A 26,603-nucleotide genomic window follows, 5' to 3' on the forward strand; every position below is an offset into this window, starting at 1 on the left:
TTTGGAACTGAAAAATCCCAGCCCTATATACACAGCAGCCCCCTTTTAAAGAAAGCCCCTTGGAACTCTAAGAGCTGAGCAGAGAAGCAGCCTGGGCGCTGCTCTCGCCGCTGAGACACTCCCACCGCGCTGCGCTGCGCGTCTCTATTGGAGTCCCACCAAAGTGTGAGCTTTTGCCAGGCCTAGTACCCCGAGACTAGCACACGCAGAGGAAACCCCCGCGCCAGCGCACAGAGGGGGACTGGGCTTCCCTGAGGGGCAGCTGTTCGCCCTCCAGCAGCCACCACAAGCCAGACTCTAGCACCATCCCCCTTCCCTCACCCCCATCACCAAGCAAAGCACCACACACCAGGTCAGACGCGCGAGATGTATTTATAGCCCAAGAAACGAGAGTGACAAGCCGATAAGCCAATCAGAGCAGGGGGTTCTCTCCGCCAGTTGGTGGTTAGCCCGCCGGGGAGGTCTTCTTGGCCAATGGGCAATCCGGCGAGCTACAGCGGGCGGGCTCTCCGCGCCGCGGGCGGAAGGAGCAGCCGCTGCTCTATGGGGGGTGGGGGGGAGGTAGCGCGGGCTGCGCAGCTCATGGCCCGGCGGGAGGCGCCTCAGCCCCTGCCGGCGACGAGGCGCGAGCGGCGGCTGCACCCCACCTGCCTCGCCGGAGCCCGGACCCAGGTGAGCGTGGCGGTCGGGGCACGTCCCCTCCGCACCCCGAGGCCGAGCAGACCCTGCCTGCTCCGTGCCATTGCCTCGGGGGCGCTGGGACCCCTTCCCGCCAGCGTGCGGCTGCCGCGAGCGCCCGGCTCCCCGGCCCTGCCCGCGTGTGGGGGCTGGGGGGCGACGAGTGCCTCCCCCACCCCAGCAGCAGCCACCGCATCTCCGGAAGCTCCTCCCCGCAGGGCTGCGGCCCCCGCCCCCGGCCGCAGCGGCGGTTATTTGCCGCTGCTCCGAAGCTTCCCAGCCAGGGGCGCGTGGGGGCGATCGGCAGGTCCGCGCGCTGCCCCACCCCCCCATCCCCGCCGTGGGGCGCCGGGTTCCGGGCGTGACGGTAGGAGAGAAAGTTCACCAGTGAACGGCTGCGCCCCAGGGCGGTAATAGCCCAGCCTCGCCGTCCCTCGCGTTCTCGGGAGGGCGCGGGGTATGTGGTCGTGCCCAAGCCTGCGGTGCTGCTGCTGGCAAAGCCCAGGCGCAGCAGGGTGAGGTACCTGCCGCCGACGCCTTCGTTCTCTCCGAATGGCTGTTCATTTTGCTAAAGTTGTTGGGATGGTTAATGGTATCGGAGGGTGAGGAGCCCTGTGAGTCTGCAGCTTGACCAAAAACCAGACAGACAAACACACACGCAAACAGGAGGAGGCTTTAAGGTGCTGCAGGGATGCTGGATTTTTTTGTTTGTTTGTTTTTATGATGGCTACGTTATTTTTAAGTCTTGAGCAACCTGCTTATGCTCAGTGATTATGTTATTTATATTATTGAACATGGTGTACCTGAGTCTTTTCTTAAAGCTACTTACGCATTTTACCTGTAATGGATAAATTTGTTCTGTGAAGTAGGTGCTAGTGCCCTCAGGAAGAAATCTGTAGCAGGGAGTTCCTGCTTGGAGGCAGTAGAGTATCAAGTGAAATTAGAACTAATTCAGTTTCTTGTGCTAACTCTCCAAGTCTTGTGCTTACACTCATTCTTCCAACCTCTACGTATAGAAAAGTGAGTTAATGAAAAGAAAAATTTTAAAAAGTCTGTAATGGGAATGTACTCATTTTTTTCGTTTAAAATATTATACAAAATAACTTCTTTTTGCTAGTGTGATGTGAATTCTATTTTTCTAGGCACTTGTGCTCCAGTGTGCTTAAGATTTCCTCAAGGTTCCCTCTCAGAACCACAATGGTCCTGAACACTACAGAGACTTCTGCATCTACATACTTGAATTATGCAGAATTAGTGAATTAACACACTTCAGGTTTTTGTATGTGTTAGAAGCTTTCTCATGTTTAATAAGTAAAGATGTTTGGAAGTATGTAGTCATTAGCCAATTTAAATTTTGGACCAAGAAGATATAGAGGACCATGGGTTCTTTGCCCATGAAAGCTTGTGCTCCAAAATATCTGTTAGTCTATAAGGTGCCACAGGACTTCTTTTTGTTTCCCTCAAAGATGTTGAGGGTTCTCAACTGCCGTTGCCTTAAGCGCCTTGTAAGGTCAGGCATTTTGTCACATTGTCCATCATTGGCTAGCCTGGGCCATCTCTCTGCTGGAGAAGTTTCACTTGCTTAGCTACAGTAAGTTTTTTCATATCTGGCATTCTGTTAACTGGAACTCTCAAATAACCAGCATTTTAACCATAAGTAAATATGAGTTAAATTTTCCATAAGTACAGTATAGTGACAGTAAATACACATAAATACAGGAAATATAGCGTAAGTTTGCGGTGTACAGTACTACCGTTGTTGGTAAAGGAAGTACCCTGCATACATTTTTGTTTGTTTCGTAATATCTAATCTTGTTTTTCTTTAGTATTATGCATTACTAGGTGTACTTCTCTATTATCCAGCATATTTGAATATTAGTCAACCTTCTGGTCCTGGGTCTGCTGGATATGAAAGAGTTTACTATAAATACAGTGAGATAAACTTTTACAAATCATATAATATATACATACTTAAGTGGGTTGGCCCCTCATTTAAATCAGCTTTGCTAAATTACTTTGCTTAATTTTCTAATTATTGTAAGCTAAACTAGTGTCTTATATTTGAAATGCCCTCTTCAAAATAACACGTAAAGCAACAGCTCAACTCTGGTTTTTAAATTTCCTTAAGGTCACTACAACCATTAAATTAATGGTAAATTAACAAGTAAAAAAGATTGGGAGGGTGTCTGATATTAATGTTTTTATATATTTTTAAGAAAAGACTTATCTGAAAGTTGTCTGATACTACAGGTAGAACCTTCCTAGTCCAGTGCTACTGGGATCTGACAAGTGCCGACCCAGAGAATTTGCCAGACCATGGCTGGTCAATATTGTCTAGCAGCATTACCAACATTTAGGCTGTGTCTACGCTAAGAGATAAAATTGATTTTAAGACATTTAGCTTGATTGTACCAAGTGCCTGTCTTCACTATAAGTACCATTAGCTCGATATATGGAACACTAAAATAGATATAATATCAATATCTTAATATTGTCGGAACCTGGTGGGTGTAGGGTTCAAGTTGAATCTAAAATTCTGAGTGAAGGCTAGTGTGGAAGCACCATGTCTTTAAATGGAATTTGAGCCTCCAGAGATGTCTTGTGTGTGCCCCACAATTTTCTACTCTGGTCTTTTCCATCTCCACTGCTCTCAGGTGTGCAGGAATTAGGCCGCAGTAAGACTCTTCCAATTCAGCACCTGGAAGCCCATGACTGTAAGGTCATTCTTGTATGAGAGGCTGAAAAAACTTTCTTTCCTTCTTTGCTCTTAGTGCGACTGTGGGGATCTGTGGTTCTGTCTTTACCCCTACCTGTCTTTTTTCCTGTGCTGCCTGGCACCAGTCACTGCCCCCACCCCCCATGTGGCAGCTATGCTGCAGGTGAAGTTTGTGCTTGTATGAGAAGGTGGGAAACTTCTTTTCATCCATTTACATTTTGTCCTGCCCCCCACATCCACTTTCTTTCCTCTCCCAGAGGTGCCACGCAGTCTGGAACTTTTTCCAAACTCAGATGCATCATGTGGCTTGACCTGAACCAATAAAAGGACCTGCTCAAGATGCTGCCAGGCAGCTTGTGCGTGGTGAGCATCCTGGAGCTGCCTGGGGGATATCTCCCTCAGTGGGTAAGATACTCAGGGGCCTTGCAGCTGACTGGGGATAGTCTCCCTTGGTGGATAAGATATTCAGGGGCTGGCAGCTATTCAGGGACCTTGCAGCTGACCAGGGATTGGAAGTGGGTAATTTGCACGCTTGCTGCCTTCATTGGATGTGGTAGCCAGCTTCCTCTCTGGAATTGAACCTGATTCCCCATTGAGCATAGTCACCATGGTAGGCACAGGAAGTGCCATTGAAAGTTGAGAGGGCAGACATTCCATATAATGCCCCTGTGTGCTTAGACATACATTTCTAGATTATGGCCCATCAGGAAATAAATGTGGTAGAACAGTACCTCAGTATGGGTGGATCCAAAGTCCATTAATTCAATGTATGAGTTCTATCATTATGACAGTTAGCCAGGTAAGGCTTGGAATGACCAACCGAGCCATTGCTGATTTAATGAGCCGTTCACATTTTCCATGTAATGGTCTGTGTTTACTCACACGTACATTTCTAGATTATGGAACATCAAGAAATAAACATGACAAAGCAGTGCCTTGGTATGGGCTTGAGCCAAAGGCCATTATTGAAGTCAGTGAAAAGAATCGCATTGATTTCAATGAGCTTTGGCTCAGGCCTTCAGTGACACACAATTTATTGTCAGAGTTGTGGGTTAATCCATTACAGATCACTGATTTGGAGAGGGAAGACATTCTTATGAAAAACATTGAAAATACTCTCTCAAAGGAAGAAAAACTTTGTCACTAGAGTGGCTGAGAGAAAATTCTTGTTCTGAGGATCATCTTTGCCAGGAGGTTTAAATTCAGATCCAAGTCTTAATCTTACAGCTGTTGTTTAGCTCTGCCCTAAGTCACAGTTCATTCTCCAGGTTGCTCGTAGAGCAGAAAAGCTATGAGCTACCTCCTATTCAGGGCAGATTGCAAAGCTGCAGTATAGCCATATGAATTTCTGTCCTCAGCCCCTCCACTTATGCAAGTGCTCCAGTGCTTTTGCATCCCGTTTTGAAAACCTGTTAGCTGGGAAGCCCAAAATCCTTTTTCTAACCCTTCCTATTCTCCATGCTTTGGTTATTGAGTCCAGGCCCCTGCACTTGCAGGACCTATCACCATTCCAGACAGATTTTTAGTTAAGTCTGTTTGTCCCATATCCCTAAACAGCCCCATCAGGATTGAATTCACAGTCCTGGGTTCAGCAGGTAAATGCTCTAACCACTTTACTACCTTTCCCCACCCCTTACTTATAAAAGGCAAATCGCTTAGGCTGTGTCTACACTACCTCCCTACTTCAAAGGGTGTTGGGAGATTATTAATGATTAAACTTCAAAGTGCCAGCTCACGTGTAGCCGCGGCTAACCTGCTGGTATTTTGAAGTGCCTGGGCAACTTTGAAGTCCCTTTACTCCTCAAAATTTTGGGGGCGGCACGTTGAAGTTTAACACTTGGAAGTTGCCACAGGGGAGAATTAGCTTAATGAAGTGCTGCATATGCAGTGCAGCACTTCATTAATAATCTCCTGACACCCTACTTAACTATCCTCCTATGGAAGTAGGGAGGTAGTGTAGACACAGCCTTAGACCAGCAGGATTCCGCTTGGTAAAAGGGACATTTGCTTAGCACGGCAGGAGAATGAGGGAAATGAAATGTAGGAAGATGATGTCAGATACGCACAGCTGCTTGCAGGGCATTTTTTGTCCCCCAAGCTCCACCAGGGAAAATATCCAGAATGCTGTGAGGCTCAGGGAACTGTGGGATAGACTCCCACAATACATTGCTGCAACAGTTAATATTTGACAACTTGTGTGTGGCAGTAATAAGTTGAATTTGTGGGAAGGTGGGGATGCTCAAAGTTGAATTTATAAACCCAGCATTAAAAAATTGATTTCAACAAAGTCGATTTTTACCTTTTCGTGTAGATGCAGTCTTGAACTCGAAGACATTTGTGGCTAGGGGTAAATAGGAACTAAGTAACAGCACAGAACACTGAGAGCCAGGACTGATGGCTGTAAGCAAACGTTACGGGATCGTGGCTAACTTGGCCATACACATACACAGATATTCAGCTAACCAGGGCCGTTTTTCTGCCGCAATGCCACAGCACGGCCTTTTGTCACCTTTTTTCCCAGAGCCATCATTTTAAAAGGCAGCTGAGCAGTTCTGATCCACATGGGGCTCTTTAAAGAGCCCTTTGCCACTGCTGCTGCTGAGGGTCCCTTCTGGTTGCTAGTGTTCTGCTGGCTGAAGGAGGAGTCAATTTAACTGGTTTAAACAAACCAATTAAATTGAGTCCTATTAGCACAGCAGGGCTCTGGGAGCTGCCCCTGCATTGTTGCACTTAGGGGAGCAACAGGGAGCCGCCGCAGCGGTCTGAGAAAGGTAAGCGATCCTGGGCTGGATGGGAGGTAAACCTGAGGACAGGGCTGCGCGGGGCAGCTAGGTTGCTGGGGGGCAGCTCAGGTCCCATGCTGGGGAGGATGGGGCAGGTGGCTCAGGACCGGGGCAGGGTGGCTAAGCTGCTGGAGGGTGGTTAAGCCACCAGGGGCCAGCTTGGGCCTCAGGGTGGTTAGGGCCCCCTGGGGGGTGGTTAAGCTGCTGAGGGGCAGTTATGGCCCCACACAGGGTGCAGTTAAGCTGCTGGAGGCAATTTGGGCTTGAGGTTGGCTACCCCACCACCTTTTTTCTTTTTTCCCCCCAGCAAAAAAGCACTGCAGCTAATTATAATCATGCCAGATGTCAGACGTTGCTGGACCAGTGTGTGTCGGACTAAAGAGGCTCAGCCTGTAGACTCCATAATAATGTTCTCCTGTAACTGTTCTCCTCTGTTACTTTATTTTCTCCATTTGGTTGTGATAGTTTTGGTACATCTTGTCTTAATTGTAATCTCTCTGCCTCAGGATCTTTGTTTGTGTTTTTGCAGCTGTTAGAGCAATAAGGCCCCACTTGATTGGGATCTTTAGGTGCCACTGTAATAAAAATAATTTGCTGAGAAATGACATGATGACCTCTCAGAATGAGAAATAAATTATCACTCTGAACTGGAAAACTTAAATCCACAGAAGATCTCTACAACTGAGTAGTGAAGTTTAGTTGGATGGAATTTGAAATAGTATTTTAAGGAAACAGCCCTGGATACTTTACCTTCATGTTTACGCCATTTCATAATTAAGTCGTCTGGTATAAGGAAAGTCCTCCAGATTCCTCTGCTATTTAAATAAACAAAAAAAAAACCCACCCAACCCTGAAATCAGACATTGGTAGTTTTGCTCCCTTTGACCTGCTCATGTAGTACAGAAAGGTTGAATACTTATTAAACAGTATCAGAGTGGTAGCTGTGTTAGTCTGTAGCTGAAAAACAGCAAGAAGTCCTGTGGCACCTTATAGACTAATAGATATATTGCAGCATAAGCATTCATGGGAAGATTGTTGGAATACCCACTTTCCTGCATTACGTAGATCGGTGCATGATTGAATCTGGCATATTGTCTTCTGTGTCTCTCTTTAACACTGTTTTGGGTTCCAGTGCAGCATGTGTTTGGCTCAGGAGCAGTTAACTGAAATGCTAATTTAGAGATCTGATCCTTCAATTCAGTGTTCATAGGTGCATCACTGCACCTGCATAATCTTGTTGATTTTCAGTGGGCTCTGTACAAGTGCACCACTGTTACTTATATGCCATGAATTGCAGGATTGAGGCGTTAGACTATAGATTTTTTTCTTGAAAAGCTAATCTGTGACTTACGATGTACCTCTGCAGCACCTTGGTCTTGTTTGGCCCATTTGATGCTGCCATAACAAATACAAATAATATAGGTATTTGTGGTATACAAACAAAAGATGTTAACTTAAATTTTTCATTAAATAGGACAAACTAGTATGTCAAATACTTTCTTTAACCCTAAATACTTTCCCAAAAATGGGGGACAGGAAAAGAAAACTAATCTGCTTGGGCCATACTTGATTGTGTCCTTTTTAAAAAGCATCATAGTATTAATGGTGTTTCTATTATGTGTTTTCATAAGTGTTGTAACTGTATATGAATACATTTTTGTCTCAACCTGATCATTTTTGTTCCCTTTTTAAACAGGAGTAGAAACGTAAGGAAGTTGGCTTTATGAATGCTAATGAGTGAGTTGAGTAACAGTTTGAAGGGATGTAACTGCTGGACTGGTTTTACGGAGCTTTTCAAATGAGAGAGCTACGTGTCTCATTTCTGTTAATCAAGTGACACTGGTGATGGAATAAACTGTCTTCAGGACGAGATAAAGCAGAATTGCAAGTGCCATATAAACAAGTGTGATGTTGAAATGAGATGAGGCTCCGAAATGGAACTGTGGCCACCGTGTTAGTTTTCATCACTTCGTTTCTCAGTTTATCCTGGTATGCTGCATGGCAAAATGGTAAAGGTAAGACACATTTTCTGAAAAGAAACTAAGCTCTAGGTACATGTAATGTAGAAGTGAATGGTGCAACATACGCTTTAATGCTAGTAAGCTGTAAATGGAACGTTGACTGCTTCTGCTCAAGAGTATTATTTTGATGAGAAATACGCATCTGTTCTTGCAGTCAGAAAATCAACCTGGAGGGATGCCTATTGTTTTTGTTTGATTAATGTATTTCTGTGAAGAGAAACAACCTTCCCTTTTCCAAGGAAAAGGGCTATTTTAGGGAGGATAGCTTAATTCCATTGCACATTTGCAGGAGAAACAGATGCTCTTCTCTTAATTTTCCTGTGACAGTTGCCTAGTGGGCCAGGCTAGAGACAATAAACATTACTTTGTAATGCCACATTCTATTTGTTCCTAATGATTTTGTGATTGAAATGAAAAATTGCCACTCAACATCTTTTGCGAGAGTTTTCTCCTCTGCCTTTCTTTTTGAGGGAAGCATAAAGTATTTCCAGTTTGACCTGTTTACATGACAATTCCTTTTTTTCAGTAGGTGTAAATAAGAAATTAGTGGATTGTGCATATATTAAATTTTATAAAATTGATACTTTCAGGATTGTAGGCACCTTAAAATGTGTAATCAGTTTTTTAAAAAAGATTGGCATTGCTAGAATAGATTTTTCTTTTTCCTCAGTGAGAGGAATGGGTGCCTCAAACTCTCAGGGGCAGCTGTGGGGGAGCAGGGTTGGTGGTGGCAGCACAGCGTGCCTTTTAGTAAATGTGAAGGGAGAGGGAGAGCGATTACCAGATTGCAATCTCTCTCAAGTTCTGGGGAGAGAGGGGATGGTTAAACTTGAGTGAGTGTCCATTGTGACATGGCACTTTTTGTTATCCTTCCAGCACTCCTGATCGGATGCTTTCTAAACAGGTAGTGATGTTTTTATAAAACCACTTGATCGGGATTTTGAGTGGTTTGCCTAGTAGTTCATAATCACACAGATGCAGCACTATGTGGCAGTCTCCTCACATTGTAAGAATGGGTGAGGGATGCAAGTTTTTTTAAAAATTAAATAAATGCTAGAGTGGGGTGTAGTGGTTGTTGTTGTTGTTGTTGCTTATTAAAAAAGGTTGAGCAGCCCTCTACTAAGAGTGCTGTTATTGGGTTCTGATCCTGCACCATTGAAGGATTGACTTTTAGGAGGAACAGCTAATGTTTGCCAAGAATCCCATCTGTTACCATGAAAAACCCACCTAGTGTCATTCATTAAAAAGAGAAACAAAGCCTTTGGGAAGAAACATACGGGTTGTGTCGCAGGTTGGCTAATTTGTCTTCATTGGGGAAACTTACAGGAGAAACAGATGCTGTGTCCTTTAATCTGTTTTGTAACAGTTGGTCAATGGGCTTGGCTGTTGAACATAATCATCAGTGAAATGGCTGGATTTTTGAAGTTCTGCTAATGTGAATTCATTTTAAGTGGGCTGTAGAAATGTAAATTTGACAAGTAATAAAAAGAAAAGCATGTTAAAACTGTCAGAAATGCTGAATTTTACATTGTGGCTTATAAAATACAAGTACCCATTCTAATAGAAGTGTAATGCTCTTTATGACTTGGGCAAAGATATTACAACATGCTGCTGGTGCAAATTCTGGGCCTAGATTTTTGTAAATACCTTAATACATATCCATATACCTTCAGTGTATATCATCACACAGAATTAGATTGTGTGGCATGTTCTGACAAAACCTAATGTAGTAGCATCTGCAAATGCATACAAGCTTAATATCAGGATTCATTACGAGTACCAAACATGAGTGCACTTACTTATAAATGCAAGATTATATAATGGGTCTGTATTAGACAAACAACATATTTGTCTCCTCTATTCTCTTTCATACTAGTTATCCAAAATAAGTGCTTCTTTTGAGAGTGGTAATAGTTTTTTCCTTTCTTTAAAAATATTTCCACTGAGCTGGGGCAGTTTTATTTAAAAATGATAAAGTAACAGGATGTTACTGAAAAATACATGTGGAATGATTGTGTCTCTGTCTAAAGCAGTAATCTCTGAGTACTTTGCTGCGTGTGTCCTTTCTGAGGAAATGTGGCTCCCTAATAAAACTCAGTTTTACTCAAACTCAGAGGAAAACCTTGTACACTCATCCCTCATTATATGAGCACAACTGGTTCCCAGCTTTCTGCTTCTAGGCAAAAACTCGTAATAGGGACACTAAATTACTGTTAAAATACATGTAAAAGTCTCTGGTTCCTAGTGCTCCTAACTCGGGGAAGGAGTGGCAACATGTGGCACTGCTTTGGAAAAGGAAGTGAACCTTGGGTTGGGGAGGGTTAAAGCTGGGGGCAGTTTGGGGCCATGAGTGGGAGGGAGGGTTAAAACTTGGTGGTGGGTGGGCGCGTTCAGGCTGCTGCAGGTTGGGTGGGTGCAGGGGTTAAGGTTGTGGTGGTTTGGGGTCTGGGGCCGGCGGGAGGGGTTAAGGCTGCGGCAATTTAGGTGCGTGGGACTAGTGGGGGAAGGGGTTAGGCTGTGGCAGTTTGGGTGTGCGGGGTGGGGGGGAACAGTGTTTAGGCTGCAGCAGTTTGGGCACACAGGGTGGGTGAGGGGTGTCAGGCTGCGGTGGTTGGGGCTGGCGGAGGGGTCAGGCTGCATCGGGTTGGGGTCGTGGGGAGGGGATAAGGCTCGTATTAGCGGGGGGAGTAGTTTGCTCGTCCAGTGAACAAAAGGTAAGTATATGTGTCCCTTGTTTAAGTGAGTACTCATAAATGAAGTACTTACTTAATGAGGGATGAGTGTACAATATTTTTGACCTACATATTACATTATATTTACTTTCTCTAAAAATTTGAAGAGAAAATGTGAATACTGTAAAATCATACTTAAACTGACATGGGCTATAAAAGCTACAAATAAATCTTACAGTTCTGTGTCTGCTAAACCTTTTGGATTTTTTGTGACTGACTTTAAAAAAAGAGAACAGTTTAGATATGAATATGCTAATAGTTCATTTAGTCGTACTTTAAGAACACGTTTGTGTTACCCGGACTGTTTTTTTCTATCGGTGAACATAAAAGTAGCCAGTTAGCCTGTAAGTGATGATCTGTTATAGAGTGCTCCATTAGAAAACTGGCATTTTTTAATTGATCTTTGTAGTTGTCATTTGAAATATTGTGGTCTGCAAGTGTTCCCACTTAGTGAAAGACTCAAACCTTAAGTTTTTATATACAATAATATTTCCTCTGTCCTCTTAATCTGGTTTCTTTCTTTTGGTTTAGTAAGAGTACTTTTAATATAATTTTAACATAAGTATAGACATTACTCAAACTTTAAAATAAAATGGATTCTAATCCTTTCCTTCTTTCTTACTTTCTAGGGTTTGAAGGTAAAAACCTGTTTCTCTTAGAACAGCATGTCTAAATATCTGGAGTAGTTCTAGACCCTTGTTGACTCTTCAACAATCAATGCTCTAATAACGATAAGATGTTTTCATTTATGTAGTGAACCTGGGGGTTGGACAGGATGACCTTGTGAGGTCTCTTCCAACCCTGATTTTCAATGATTGTGTCATAAGCCATGAAAGAGTTTGCCCTTTTTTCAGATCATGCTTCACCTGATAAATATCTTTTTGGAAAAAGGCCCTAGCTTATGAAATCCTCACAGTTCAGGACAGCACTTCAGCCTGGGCTTAAAAGTTTGCGTTGAGCAAATGCTTAGTTAGCTCTTCCTGATAAAATAGTTAATCAACCTGAACTGGGTATTGGTTCTGTGTTTGTAAGTTTTCAAGAGATGATGGAAAGGGTTCTGGAAGTGGCCTGTCTAATGGTCAGCTTGTGCAAATAACATTTCAAAACCAGTCACTGTTAGTCAAATCAAATGGGTAGTCCAGAGTCTTTAGCTCTCTAAAGACAGTACTCCAATGAGTATATACAGCTAGGACTTCTATGCTATTATCTTTAAAAGAGACTACATCATCCCTCTCCTCTATTTGTACCACATTGAAGAGTACAGTAAACTGTAGAAATACACAGCTTCATGTTGCGTGTAACTTGCTTTAAAGTGCTTTAAGCACAACTTGAAGCTGCTCTGTCTTCTCCCTGTCTTCTCCCAGCCAAGTGGCTGTAGGAAAGCAGGGGGAAGGCTTTTAGATTGCTTAGCTGTCTGCTGCTGCAAGCAGCTGGGCACGCCAAAAGCCCCTTCTCCCAGCTGTACAGCTGTCAGGTGAAGAGGCTTTTAGCAAGCTAAAAACCTTCTCCCTGTCTTCCCACCATGGCATGGCTATCATCCTGCCACTGGAGGAAGGCAGGGAGAAGCAGCCAGGAAACTAACCAGCAGTGATGGGCTGGTCAGTTTCGCAGTCATGCAAGCAGAAGGGAGCTGGAAACCAAGGGGCAGCCTGGTTCCCTCCTCCTCCTCCCCCTGACTTGTGCGAAAATCCGAGTTATGCTAGGGTTGCAAGAACACAACACCTGCGTAACTTGAGAGTTTGCTGTACCTGTATATTCAGAGTGAAATTTTCACCTCTACTCTGGACTCTTAATGACACTCCAGCCCTTATATCCTGTGAAAGTTTTGCATGCAGCTGGAAGAGAATTTCTCTAACATAGGGGCTGTGGAAGAAGCTACCTGAGGAACCCCTTGCCAGCTCTGGTGCAGCTTGGATGTTATGAGTGCATGGATGAAGCACAGCTGGTTGAAGTTGAATGTGAGCTCGATGAGGTTATGTTGGTGGGGAGAAGATAAGAGTTTACATCCATGGAGGAGACATGCATCCATAATCAGCCTGTAGTTCAGGAGTGCTCTTGTAATTGCTGAGCGTTCATAGGGCAGAAGAACATTGCTTTCTTTAATTAGGACGCTGTCCTATCTCAAGGGGGGGCTGGTGACCTTTCCTCAGTCATATCTTCGTGACCTCACATCTAGCGTATACCAGTGCAGTATATTTGCATGCAGCCATCTAGTTTCAGTAAACTCTAGCTAGTACAGGATACTACTGTGGGTATCCTGAGGAACATAGCACAGCATAAGCAAATCAAATATTTTCTTTACTCTCTCTGCTGATTTCCTAAATATAGTCAGGGTCTTTCCTGTCCTCTATCTTTAAAGTGCCCAGTGGCTGTGGGCCAAGGATGCCTAAAATGCCTCTGAGGACCCTGGACAATGACTCTGCTTTTCAGGCACAATGGAATTTCCTAATTTAAGACTAATGATAGTCTGCGCATGAGCCAGAATTTTCTGTGGTACAGGGCAGATACTGTGGTGTAAACTCCCATGGTGCTATAGACTTTTACAAATCTCAGTGCCTTCCACTCCAAGTGAAAGGTTGTTTCCTTGACCATAACTTCTCCAGTGCAAATTTCAGATAATACATTTAAGCTTCCCCTTCCTCCACTAACATATAACCTTGCTCACATCTTTCTTGCCTAGGGAGCAGGCAAGCAAAGCTGACAGATACTTGTGCAATTTAATGCAGTTTTGTTCAGCTGTCTTATAGCAATGAGGGAACTGTAAGAACATACAAAGAATAGGGTATATTGCATGGCTGTCTAAAGTAGGCTAAGAGCTGCTCCAGTTCCTGGAGCAATATGGGATTGGGAGAGCACAGCACAGAATCCCATGCTCTCTGTTAAAAAATAAAACAAGTCCCCTATACAATCTGAGGAGTCTATTAAAATTTTCTGCGTCTTTCAGTTGATCGTTGTCTGCGTTAACTTCAGACCATCTTTTAACACAGTTGCATGGAATCTTTTTACAATACCGGGAATATTCTTGGTCTACAATAGATTTAACAGTAATAAGTTTCAGGGCATGACATACATGCTGCTGTATCTGTTAAAACTTGTTTAACTTCAACTTGAAATCAAGTCAGTTGGAAAAATTTACCAATATTCAGGTACTTTGTAGCCACTCTGTAAGCTTGTTTTTAAAATTACTTCCTTTTTTAATGGCTTTTCTCTTTTATGCTGCTGTTTGGTGGACCTAGGCCCTCAGGATACCTAACCACATTTGGGAATCAGTGAAACAGCTTCCATGTGAAGTGATTTAATCTGATACGATTATTTTGTTGCCACAGCAGTAGATAGCCCAAACTTTAGATAAGTGACACTTCTTAAATTGCATACTCACAGGTAAGTAGAGAACCTGTGCACTAAAGCTAGTAGATTCACTTTCTGTACATTCTCAGTTTAAAATTGGTGTCCAGAATTGAGCTGATTAAGCATGCATTAAAAGCAACTGGTGTCAGAGATGGATATCAAGCTGCTTAATGTCCAGCAAATTTGGTGACATCTCTCAATAGCCATGCTGCCTGAGCCATGCATTATATGCAGCAGACCAGAGGGTAAGTTGAATCTGAAGACCCTGCACTTGGCTAGGTCTGCAGAATAACTCAGGAAGTAGGGGATTCTGTTTAGGAGAAAGCCAAACTTTAACAGTGGTACAGCAATTACTAGAATTTATTTCAGAGGGGAGGAAAGGTTCTTCTTTGAGTGGTCCCCGTGGGTGCTCCACAATAGGTGTCGGGCTCGCCCGGCACCGCAGATGGGAAATCTTCCAGCAGTTTTTCTTAGATTACGCATGCGCCAGCGCACGCCGCTCCCCTGCGCGCCCCCAGCCACGTGCATGATCCGGTCCCCGCCAGTTCCTTCTCAACCGCCATCGGCTGCAGACAGAATCCGCTTAGGCTAAGGCCAGAGTCAGATGAGATAGTGTTTTTCTACGTGTAAATGGTTGTGTTTTTCGGTTACGGGAGGGAGAGGGAGAGGGAGAGGGGGAGAGAGAGTGTGTGTGTGTGTGTGTGTGTGTGTGTGTTAGGCCGCCTGCTGCACCGCAGGCCGGTGCCCGCGATTCGGGTAAAAAGGCATGGATTAAGTGCTAAGTACACTATTAACAGCAAAGGACTCACCGCGATGGCCTCTTCAGGTTTTAAACAGTGTGAGTCCTGCCGTGAAGCTATGCCAGCCTCCGATGGGCATAGTGAATGCATCCGCTGCCTGGGGGAATCACACATTACCCAGAAGTGTTCTCACTGTGCTAAGCTCACAGCCAGGGCCAGGAAAGACAGAGAAATGAGGCTTAAAATGCTCTTGTTTGATAAGGCTCTCCAGCCGGACTTGCCGGAGAAGCCTCACCCAGAAGGGCCCTCTGGGTTGCATAACAGGAAGGCAGCTTCTCTGACCCCCTCGGTGCAGAAATGGAGGAAACTCTCCCCAGCTCGATCCTTGCCAGTGGTTTCAGCGACTGGGACGAGCGGGGCACACAGCCCCCAGCCGCATACTCAGGCAAGCGGCAGCGCACGTGGCAGAGGCTGAGCCTCCGGTTACACAACAGCTGGTACATGTGGCGCCTAAAGCGTCAGCGAGGCAAGCGCCAGACCCGGCGGCACTGCCACAGGTGACACCAGCCCCCGCAGCACCGATGGTGCAGGGGCGCCAGGCACGGAGCCTGCAGGCACCGGAGGAACTTACCTGCGCGGCACCGCAGCTGAGTGTGCCGAGCGTGGCACCGACAGCGGGGCCGAGATCCCCGGCACGGGAGGGGGCGGTGCCAGCTCCGGAGGGAAGGGGCAAGGCAAAAGCAAAAACCCGGCACCACAGCCCATCTCCGGACAGGGCTGCGCTGCTCTTAGCAACAAGCCCTCCCCCTGTGGTACACACGCTGCATCTAAGGCCTGGGTCTCCACCAGCCTATCCAGAGCCGCCTTCTCTGTTCCTCCAACCAATGTCACCATAGCTTGGGCCACCTTCACCTTTTCTGGGTTGGATTCCCTGGAGTACTATCACAAACCAGTTTCACCTCTGTGTCGTCGTGGAGGTCTCGCTTTCCCAGACATCGGAGGTACACACCCCGCGAGTGGTCTAGGTCTCCATCCCCGGACCCTTGCCCGTGCTGCCATGGTCGTCCTTATCATGCTGGACACAGACACCGCAGGCCTACGCCCAGGGGCAGGTCCCCCCGGGCCGCTCAATACCCCCGTGGGCGCTCCTGATCGGGGACGGAAACACAATTGTCTCAAGGGGAGTTATTTGTAGAACCCCAAGACTTGCCTTCACAATCCTCCAGCAGGCAAGTGTATCATCGACCGCAGGAGCCCGAGGGTTCCAGGGAGGTTTACCCTAGTGGTTCATCCTCATCCTCCCCAGATGAGGCCATGGCCCCCGGGGATGTCTCTCCCCTGGATGACCTCAAACAGTTTCAGGAGCTATTTAAAAGGGTAGCTTTCACGCAAGACATTCAAACGTCAGAGGTACAGGAGAAACATCACAAACTCCTGAAAAATTTGAGACCCCTGGCTTCATCCAAAATTGCTATTCCGCCAGACGGAGCCATTCTGGAGTCAGCCACTACTATATGGCGGACTCTGGCCTCTGTTCTGCCTATGAACAAGAGAGCGGATAAGAAGTACTTCGTCCCGGCAAAGGGCATGGAGTTCCTCTTCAGTCACCCACAACCAAACTCGGTGGTGGTCGAATTGTCCCAGCAGAGGTCGAAGGCTTCTCTGTACAAATTGGGGGGATCAGACAAAGATGCTAAAAAGCTAGAGCTGTTTGGCAGGAAAGTATATTCCTCTTCTACCCTGCTAATGAGAAGGGCAAATTATGCGGCACACCTAGCAAACCATAATTTTGATAATTACTCCCAACTTACTCCCCTTATGGATTCACTTCCGGAAGACGACAAGCCAGTGTTAAAGGCGATTGTTCAAGAGGGCTACGCAGCATCGCGGACAGGAGTCCAGATTGCCCTGGACGTGGCGGATACAGCAGCACGTTCAACAGCTACAGCAGTGGTCGTGCGTAGAGAATCCTGGCTCCAGACATCGGGTATCCTGAGGGACCTACAGGAGAAGATCGTGGACCTTCCCTTTGATACACAAAAGCTGTTTGCAGATTCAACCGACTCGGTCCTCCATACAGGAAGAAAAAATATTATCCCCAGCAAAGACGCTACCCGTACCAACCACAGCGTGCTCACTATCAACGGGGCTATGACCAAGGGCGCCATCAACAGCAGCAACAGTACAGAACTCCCAGGCGCCGTTCTCAACAAAGCTGTACGCCCTTGGGACAGGCCCAAAGGCAACAAGTTTGACGGGTATGTCGGGGGCTGCACAATCACTACCATCGCTCAATGCCACTCTCATCTCATGTTCCATCATCGCCTCAGACCGTTCCACTCCCAATGGCAAAAGATGACCACAGACAAATGGGTGTTGGAGATCATAGCCACGGGTTACGCGATCCCCTTCCAGTCGCTCCCACTGACGAAGCCTCCCTCCAGGCCTCGCCTCCGGGACGCTGCCCACGAGGCGAGGCTCAAGCAGGAGGTGAATCACCTTATGTTCATAGGGGCGGTGGAAAGAGTGCCGGAAAAATTCCAGGGGAATGGTTTTTATTCACGCTACTTCCTAACAGAGAAGAAAACAGGAGGCTGGAGGCCCATCCTAGATCTTCGGGGCCTCAGCCGCTAGTTGCGTAAGCAACATTTTCGGATGATCACAGTCGCCTCAATACTCACGGCACTGGACGATGGAGATTGGTTTGCAGCCCTCGACTCATGATGCTTACTTTCACATAACAATCCACCCAGCACACAGATGCTTCCTCTGCTTCATAGTCGGCAAGGAACACTTCCAGTACAGGGTTCTTCCGTTCGGCCTCTTCTCGGCCCCCAGAGTCTTTACCAGAACCCTGGCAGTGGTGTCAGCCTACCTGCACAGACAGTGGGTATTTATTTTCCCATATCTGGACGACTGCCTGCTGAAAGGGGCCTCGAAGGCAGAGGTCTTACGCATGATATGCATCACAGCGGACACGTTTTCTTCGCTGGGCCTAGTCATCAACCTCGCAAAGTCAAAGACTGACCCCACTCAAGATATAGAGTTCATAGGGGTGCGCATAAACTCTATCACAGCAAGGGTGTACCTACCCGACGCCTGCTTCCACACCATCAGTTCGCTGGTGCCGGTCTTAACGTGCTTATAGCTGCTGGGCCACATGGCGGCAGCGACGTTTGTGGTACAGAATTCCAGATTGCACATGCGAAGCCTGCAGCATTGGCTGGCGAGCGTTTACAAACCGGCATCCCACACTGTCCACAGGGTGGTGTCGCCCACGACAGAGGTGCGCAGATCCCTGGCATGGTGGGAAAACCCCAAGAATCTGCTAGTAGGGGTGCCCTTTCACCAACCACAAATTTCTGTTTTTCTTACTACTGACGCATCCCACATAGGATGGGGAGTGCACTTCGGCGACAAGGTGACGCAAGGGCTGTGGTCCTCTGTGGAACAGACACTGCACATAAACATACTGGAGCTCAGAGCAGTGTTCAGCGCCTGCAAACATTTTCGAGATTACCTACATGACAAAGGTACATGGGATCAATACCGACAATACCTCCACTATGTTTTACATCAATCGACAAGGAGGAGCACGATCCTGTGCCCTATGTGCGGAAGCAGTCCGATTGTGGAACTGGTGCATCACCAACAACAACAACGTTGAAAGCCTCGTATTTGCCGGGCTCTCACAACGTGAAAGATCAGCTGAGTGGGTGCTTCGCACTCACGCACGAATGACAGATCTGCTCCGATCTGCTACAGCACACTTTTCGTACATGGGGGTTTCCCCAGATCGATCTGTTTGCCACCCAGCACAACAAGAAGTGTCCCCAGTACTGCTCCAGGGCAGGAGTGGGGTGGGGGTCCCTGGGGGACGCATTCATGATCTCATGGAGGGGCCCTCTACTTTACACGTTTCCCCCCACAGCGCTTATCGCCAAGGTCTTGCAGAAAGCCAGAAGGGAAAGAGCTCGCATGATACTCATAGTCCCAACGTGGGATCGGCAGCAATGGTTTCCCTTGCTTCTGCGCATGTGAGACCACCCACCGCTCCCTCTACCGGTGGCGCCAGACTTACTCACGCAGGCTCAGGGGTCCATAGTGCACCCACACCCTCAGGGTCTGCGTCTACAAGCATGGCTAATCCATGGCTCAGCTCCTTAGAGAGCACGTGTACAGAGGGAATACAACAGGTCCTGGAATGTAGCCGAAGGACCTCCACTAGGAAGACTTACAAGCAGAAATGGACTCGATTCACAGCATGGTGTTCCACCAAGCAGTTAGCTCCCCTTGACGTTCCTATACCTGTAATACTAGAATACTTATTGGACCTCAAGAGAGGTGGGCTTTCTGTATCCTCGCTAAAGGTCCACCTCGCCGCTATATCAGCCTTTCGGCGCACAGAGGAAGGGCCCACGGTATTTGCCCATCCTATCGTTACCAGGTTCTTGAAGGGGCTGGTAAACCTGTACCCCCCCTTGGAAACCGCTTCCACCATCATGGAATTTGGACTTGGTGCTCAGCACGCTAACGGGTCCACCTTTTGAACCATTAGCCACAGTTCCCCTGCGTCTCCTTATGATAAAAACAACCTTCCTCCTTACAATTACATCAGCCCGCAGGGTGAGTGAGCTCGCAGCAGTGATGGCGCCGCCGCCCTGCACAGTATCCTCAAAGGAGGCGGTAACCTTAAGGCTGCACCCAGCCTTTGTTCCAAAAGTTTCTTCGGAGTTCCATCTTAACGAACCAATAGTTTTACCCAAAGCCTCACAGCTCCAGCAAGCAGGCACGCCTGCATCTCCTGGATGTGAGGAGGGCGTTGGCCTTCTTCATAGACAGAACTAAGCCCTTCCGAAAAACGGAAAGGCTTCTAGTCTCTCTCGCTCCCAGGTCAAAAGGAGAAGGTCTCTCTTCACAGAGCATCTCAAAGCACATTGTGTCCTGTATAAAAATGTGCTATGAGCTTCGAAAGACTCCTTTGCTGGCCCCGCCCAGGGCTCACTCCACCAGGGCGGTGGCGGCGTTAACAGCCTTCTTCAAGGGCATCGCATTGAAAGACATCTGTAGAGTGGCGACCTGGTCATCCTACGACACCTTCGCCAAGCATTATGCCCTGCACTGGGTATTCGAAGAGGATACCCGTCTGTCGACAGCAGTCCTCTCGGGGGTAAGCTGCACATAAACCGATTACCCACCTCCTTACTTGGGTTACTGCTGGGTAGTCACCTATTGTGGAGCACCCACGGGGACCACTCGAAGAAGAAAGAGAAGTTACTCACCTGTAGTAACGATGGTTCTTCGAGATGTGTCCCCGTGGGTGCTCCTCCACCCGCCCATCCTCCCCGCTTCGGATCTCTGTCTAATGTTTTTCAGGAGCATTCGAGGCGGTTGGTCAAGGAACTGGCGGGGACCGGATTGCGCACGTGGCCGGGGGCGCACAGGGGAGCGGTGCGCGCCGGCGCATGCGCGATCCAGGAGAAACTGCTGGAAGATTTCCGATCTGCGGCACCAGGCGAGCCCAACACCTATTGTGGAGCACCCATGGGGACACATCTCGAAGAACCATCGTTACTACAGGTGAGTAACTTCTCTTTTGAAGCTATCCCTTTGTAGAGGTAGAGTTTTTGAAGTAAGTTGGTCCTTACATTTAGCTTGTTACCAGATATACTTTGCTAATTCAATAAGCAACTTCCTAGAGCTATTAAGAATTCACTAGTAATACATTTAAATGGTGGTTCTTGGGTGTGTAGTTGCTTTTTGTTAATTTTAGGCAACCCTTACATGTCCACAAAAGGGAGACCTAAGATCTACAACAGAACCTTAAGTATCCAGCTCTTCCCCCTACCTATATTACCAAAGCCTGGATTTTCTGTGAAGTATTCTCTACTCACAATAGCCTTACCAAAAAAACCCCGCCCCCCCCCCCCCCCCAAAAAAAACCCAAAACTCTTAAATTGTCCTAGAGTGTGGCTAATCCTGAAGTCCAGCAGAATTATGCTGACTTTGCTTTGGCCTACCCTATGTCTTCCGAATTGTGGGAACACACTAGATGAGATATTTCCCATGGCTCTGGGCTCAATCTGTAAGGAGAAAAGTGCACCAAATAATTACAACTAAATCTTTTATAGGTCTGTGAATCCATTCCTGTGTGCATAAATGGCTTTCTAGACAGAGAAATCCTATCCCGTCTTAATGGGGGAGGGAGTGATTGTACATGATATTTACTTATTTTACTGAAGGAAGGGGAAGTGGAATTCTAAAAGACAAATGGTTGCATTAGGTTTAACTTCACACCGACAGCTCCCAGAAGAAAATCGTCATCCAAGTAGATGCTCATTAGCCAAAGTTAAGTTATTGTCTGAGTTTAGGGATTTCTTGTGGGAGGGATGGGCTTTGTCACAGTGGTATGCAGTAACTCACAATGATGCAGTGTTAGACCTGAGAACAAGAAATTTCAAATAGGGAAAATGTAGGAAAATCTGAGGTTTTTACTCTCTCTCTCCACATCCACTTACCACCTTCAGGCTATGGCTACATTACAGAGGCATTCTGAAATGAGATGTTTCAAAACTACTATTTTGAAATATCTTTGAAATTATACAGCTGCACACAAAATATGTTTCGAGGTAGCACCCAGCTATTTCAAAATGGTATTTCTGTATACAGGGTGCTGTTTCCAAGTAGTGCGATTGGAAGCCATTATGGCTTATTTCAAAATAGTGCTATTCAGTGTCTTAATAGCACCTATTTTGAAATAGATATTATTCCTCCTGCAATGAGGCTCACCAATTTCAAAAAACACACCTGCTATTTTGAATTCATTTCAAAATAGTGTGTGCATAGTGTAGATGCTAACAAAGTTATTTTGAAATAACTCCGTAGTGTAGACGTGCCATCACTTTACATAATGATTATAGGATGGCATGTCCTTTAACAGACACTTATTTGGAAGCTTTTAGATGCTGCTGGCATTTAGCTTAAATGTTCAGCTGCATCTGGCACGTGGTGACTGGCTTGGAAGAGCAAGCATATGATGATGTCTTTTGGAAGTCCAACAGCAGGACTTCTAGCAGATTCATTTCAAAGGCAGATGGACACTTCCTTCTGAAACTTTTGCTCAGTAGCAGGGTAATACTTAAGGCTAAAATGTGTTGCTTAGTTTGCTTTGGAATTTATGAAAATTAGAAATGTAGTCTATTAATTATAAGTATCTGAAAGATTTTGGCTGTTGTTAGTCTGATGTATCTGCCACAAAAAACAGCCACACCAAACCCTGTTGTTGGCAAATAGGGTATAGACACTGTCCCTTTAAGGGTAGCAAAGGTTCTGTTATAAACTGGCATGCTATGTTCTTGTATGACTCCAATGGCCATGATCTCTTTTCCTGGAGTAGATCAACTGAACATCTTCATTAAATCCCAGAATTTTATAGCTGTAAAGTTTTAGGGAGACTAATTCTGTACCTGTTAAGTTTCTTGTAATTTCAACATTTATTTCATTGGGAGCAGAATTATGTCAATACTGAGTGTTCTGGAAAATCTGACTCCTACTGAGTAGTTTGGTGAAGGAAAGTTAGACATACATCCATTGGTAAAAGGAGTGACTACTCCACAGTTGGCATTCTAGTTAAGACATAACATTGTGTACATTCTCTGAACTTCAGGGAATAAAAAGGGTGGCTTTGAAAGGGGCCACAGAAAGCATGTGAGATTTAAACACATACAACTTCAATGTAAATGGGAAAGTGAGGTTGCACCTATTCCAGGATTCAAAGTAGTTTAAGACTTGCAAGGCAAATGAGCATAAAAAAAATCAGAATGTGTAATTGGTAGCCAGAGTTTGAAGAAGATAGGGAAGTGTATCTTATTTCAAATGTGTCAATGGGAAGAGAACAAAGAATTACAGAGAAAGTAGGTTCACTGATAAATCAACTTAAATGCCAGAGTTATTTCAAAACATGCCCTTAGCAAGCAAAAGAAATAAAGTTTGAGCCATTAACAAGGAAGGAGATGCTAATCAATTATTGATAAAACAGATGAGGGGAGCAAGTGAAAAATGTTCAACTTGTACATCAGCATGCGCTACATGGTGGAAACTTGTCTGAGCCATATTACTGGTGTCTGTTTTCAAAAAATAATGGAAAAATAAAAGGTACAGTAAATTGGAGAAGAGCAGATGTGAAACAGGTCAGCAAAAAGATAAGACTAATAATCCCGGTTGTAACTCCTCCATAAATCAAACCTTAACGTATCCTGAAAGAGAACACAGAAGAGAAAATGACAAGCCTAAAGTGTAATGGATGCATGAACAGCAACTTTTAAGCAACCATGATCAGCACCAAACGTTTAGTGACTTACCTAGGAATATTGCTATATGTATTGAAAGCCGCTAATATGGTCAGTGTGTTCACATTGTAATATCAGTTTTACCAAAGTTCAGACCTTCAAAGTGGGTTGTCAATTATTCTTGAAGTCAAAATTGATCTTTTCTGCTGGGGAGCTGAAAATAACCAATTAAACTTTTTAAAAAGGGAAACCGCAGTATCATGTTTATTGGTGGCAAATGCATGTTTGGTCCCTGGAACATTCGGATGTTTTCTAGTATAGTTAAAACTATTATCCAAGTAAGAAAGTTGCAAAGCCTGCATGTTGGTGTCTGTGCCTTATCTAAAGTGCATTGACCAGAAAATGGTGAAATAAAGTTAAGTGCGCTACACCTACAAAGTTATTTAGGGTCGTAATATCTTCCCATTGAAATCAATGGAAGCTGAGGCTAAATACATTGTGGGTCTGGGCCAATATGTTTTTATTCTCAGGCTGCTCTGCTGGGTTGTTCCAGCAATGCATGGCTTCTGTACTTTCACTCTTGAAGCCGTTTCTGATTGAGCAACTTAGCAGCATCTTATTCCTTATGTACAACTTGCCATTGTGTGTGGGGGAGTGTCCCCCAACAAAAAGGCCTACAATACAGCTTCAGATAGTCCTTAATGAAACTCTGAGAATATCCAGGATGATTTTAGCCTGCAGGTGTGAAAGGGTGATAACACCTGGATAAGTGTGCTCAGGAAGTTTGGTATTCGGAGGCGATGACTGCATTTTGTAAGATATGTGTGGCATTCTGTCAGACTTCCAGTTCAGTGCATTGAGCTAACTTGTAAGTTGTAATGAGGAGATTCGGCACCCCCCAGAAAATAGTAATATTGACAGTACTCTGTAATAGAACAAAAGTTGTTCCAATTACGAGTGGACATGTTGCATGAACACCATTTTGCTTTGAGACCTCTGTCAATTACATTGATCTGTTGGCTTCATTTGGTGAATTGTTGCAACTGATTGCAGTTCTAGGCTGGAAAGAAGCGCCATGCTTTATAGAAACTGTGTCTGTGGCTGTTACATTCAAGAAGTCTCCAGTACCACAAACAGCAAAATATTAAACTGTCTGAATTGGATATGACAGCAGATGACAGCTGTCAAATATTTGGCAAGCATCAGTGCTGGAACATGAGGGCAAAATATGGATACTTTTTATAGTAGCAGGTGATGACAAGTTTTAAGTTATTCAGTAGCTTCTGTAGGGACAGTGTAACAGGCTTGCTCCTAAGCTGCAGATCTATAGAATCTTGGTTATACCAGCTTTATTTTGTAGCACCCCGTTTAACAATATTTTGGTAGCAGTACAGAGTTGTGGTATACCCTCCAGATGCTACACGATAGTTCGGAAAGGAAAGCAAGGTTGGCTTTTTGCTGCTTCCCTGGCTCTCCACCCAAAGAGACACTTGGAACACATATGAAAAGAAAAGGACTTGAACTGTGGATGGTTGGTCAGGAGATAAACTGCTGGACTTAGGCTGAAAGATACCTGAGACTCTACCCAAACAATATCTAGGCCGAGGCATTATTATTTGCAACCATTTTTTTTAGTGAATCTAGCTTTGTTGGCATGCTTAGTTTTATTTTCTTATTAATCTGGTTTGTTCTGTTTGCTTTCTCTTTAAACACTTATACGCATTTTAATAGTTATAAACTTATTTCTGGTTTACAATATCCGGTTTATGTACTTTCTTGCAGGGGAGCAGGAAGCTGAAGGTTTTAATTCCAAATCTCACTGCCTTAAACAGTAGTTTTAGAGGGTAGATTTGATTTCAAGTTGATCTTCTTTTTTACTTTTCAAAAATACATTTTAGAACCAACATTGCAATTAAATGCTGCAGCATTTCAACTGGTATGTTTGTAAGTGTGTGTATTAAATAATTAAGGCCCAGAATAAAGAAACATAGTTGTATTTCCATTTGAGCCATCATGAAATAGGCTGGAAAATATAAGAAAGTTATAATTTCTTACAGGTTACTTTAAAATATCCATTGTCGAAAGGAAATGATGAACAAATTCACGTTAAGGTCTATTCTGTTTCTCACACTTTTACATTTGTGCACAGGAAAAAAGCTTATACTGAAAAGTTGTTGCATTTGCACCTTTTATCTATTAGAGACCTCTGTGGCAATAGAACACAGTAGCAGCTCCCAGAAAACAAATGGTGCAGTTCCACCTTGTAGCCACTAGAAGGTGCTGTGGCAATCATAGCTACTTCCAGCCAAGCCAGGTCGAAAGAGCCTGTTGTCTTCACAGCATTTGTTGGGCCAAGTCAGAAGATGGCGGATATGGAAAGACAGTGTAGGGCTGCTGAAGGATCAGGCGAAGGCTCACAAAGGTTAGTGGGGGCGGGGGACAGACTGCGACAGTGCTGACTTGGAGAGGAGGTGCAGGGCTGCAGGGTGTGCCAGGGTGCATGGGCAGGGGTGTAGGGCTACAGAGGGAAGGGAGTGACTGAGTGGTGCCCCAGAGACATGAGGAGGGGGTGCAGGGTTTCAGAGGGGCATGAATAGTGGGGGTTGGAGTGGAGGTGCATGGACAGGGGCAATTGTGCATTACTGAATGGCAGAGGTAGAGATCAGCAGGGCTTGCATGGGGAATGCTCCCTTACAGTTCTTTCCTGCCCTTCCAGTAACCCTCCTTTTTATGCTTTAATTGTTTTTGATGCAGCATTCCTCAAGAAATAATATGTCTAAACTCAAATTGCCTCTGGTAGATACAAGTGCCTGTTGTGGGAGCTGAGTTAAAGTGATGTTCTTGAACAGTGCTGAGCTGTGATTAATCTGCTGAAGTCAACACAATGAGAGTATAGACCAGTGGTGGGCAATCTGTAGTCTGCATGCAGCCTATCAGCTTTCTTTGTGGCCTGTGAAATGTTCATTTGCCATTGGCAATGTATGTGGTTGCCAGATTCTGCTGGTTTCCAGCCACATGGTTTTTCCTACCAGTATTACTAAATTGACATGCAAGTAAAGCCAGGGTATTTGAAATGAGCTGTATACCATTGGCATGCATTTTTAACCATGAGGCCCCCTCTGCCTTCAGTCAGAGTGTTGCTAGGGTTCAGCCAGCACAACTTCCAAATTCTGGGTATGCAAGTGCAGTTAGCAAAAGTATCCTGGCAGACTGTCTTGCTTATGACAGACTTGTGGCCCACTGGATAGCCTAGATTGCCTTTTACTGGTATGGAAATTGTGTGGCCTGTGTCAGTCC

General features: G+C 45.4%; 1 protein-coding gene across 3 annotated transcripts in view; it reads left to right on the forward strand.

Annotated features, from left to right (window-relative positions):
* The first annotated feature begins 530 nt into the window (after positions 1 to 530).
* MGAT4A (alpha-1,3-mannosyl-glycoprotein 4-beta-N-acetylglucosaminyltransferase A) overlaps positions 531 to 26,603 on the forward strand; it is a 122,947-nt gene continuing 96,874 nt past the window's right edge. For 2 of the 3 annotated variants that reach the window (XM_074991693.1, XM_074991700.1), the window contains exons 1-2: positions 532 to 672; positions 7,874 to 8,192. In XM_074991693.1, coding sequence (XP_074847794.1) covers positions 8,099 to 8,192 — 94 coding nt within the window. In that variant the 5' untranslated portion in view covers positions 532 to 672; positions 7,874 to 8,098. Of the gene's footprint in view, positions 673 to 7,873; positions 8,193 to 26,603 lie in introns of all 3 variants that reach the window. The other variant, XM_074991707.1, reaches the window with a different exon arrangement.

The sequence above is a fragment of the Carettochelys insculpta genome, chromosome 1 (genome assembly GCF_033958435.1).
Source record: "Carettochelys insculpta isolate YL-2023 chromosome 1, ASM3395843v1, whole genome shotgun sequence".
Taxonomy (NCBI): domain Eukaryota; kingdom Metazoa; phylum Chordata; order Testudines; family Carettochelyidae; genus Carettochelys; species Carettochelys insculpta.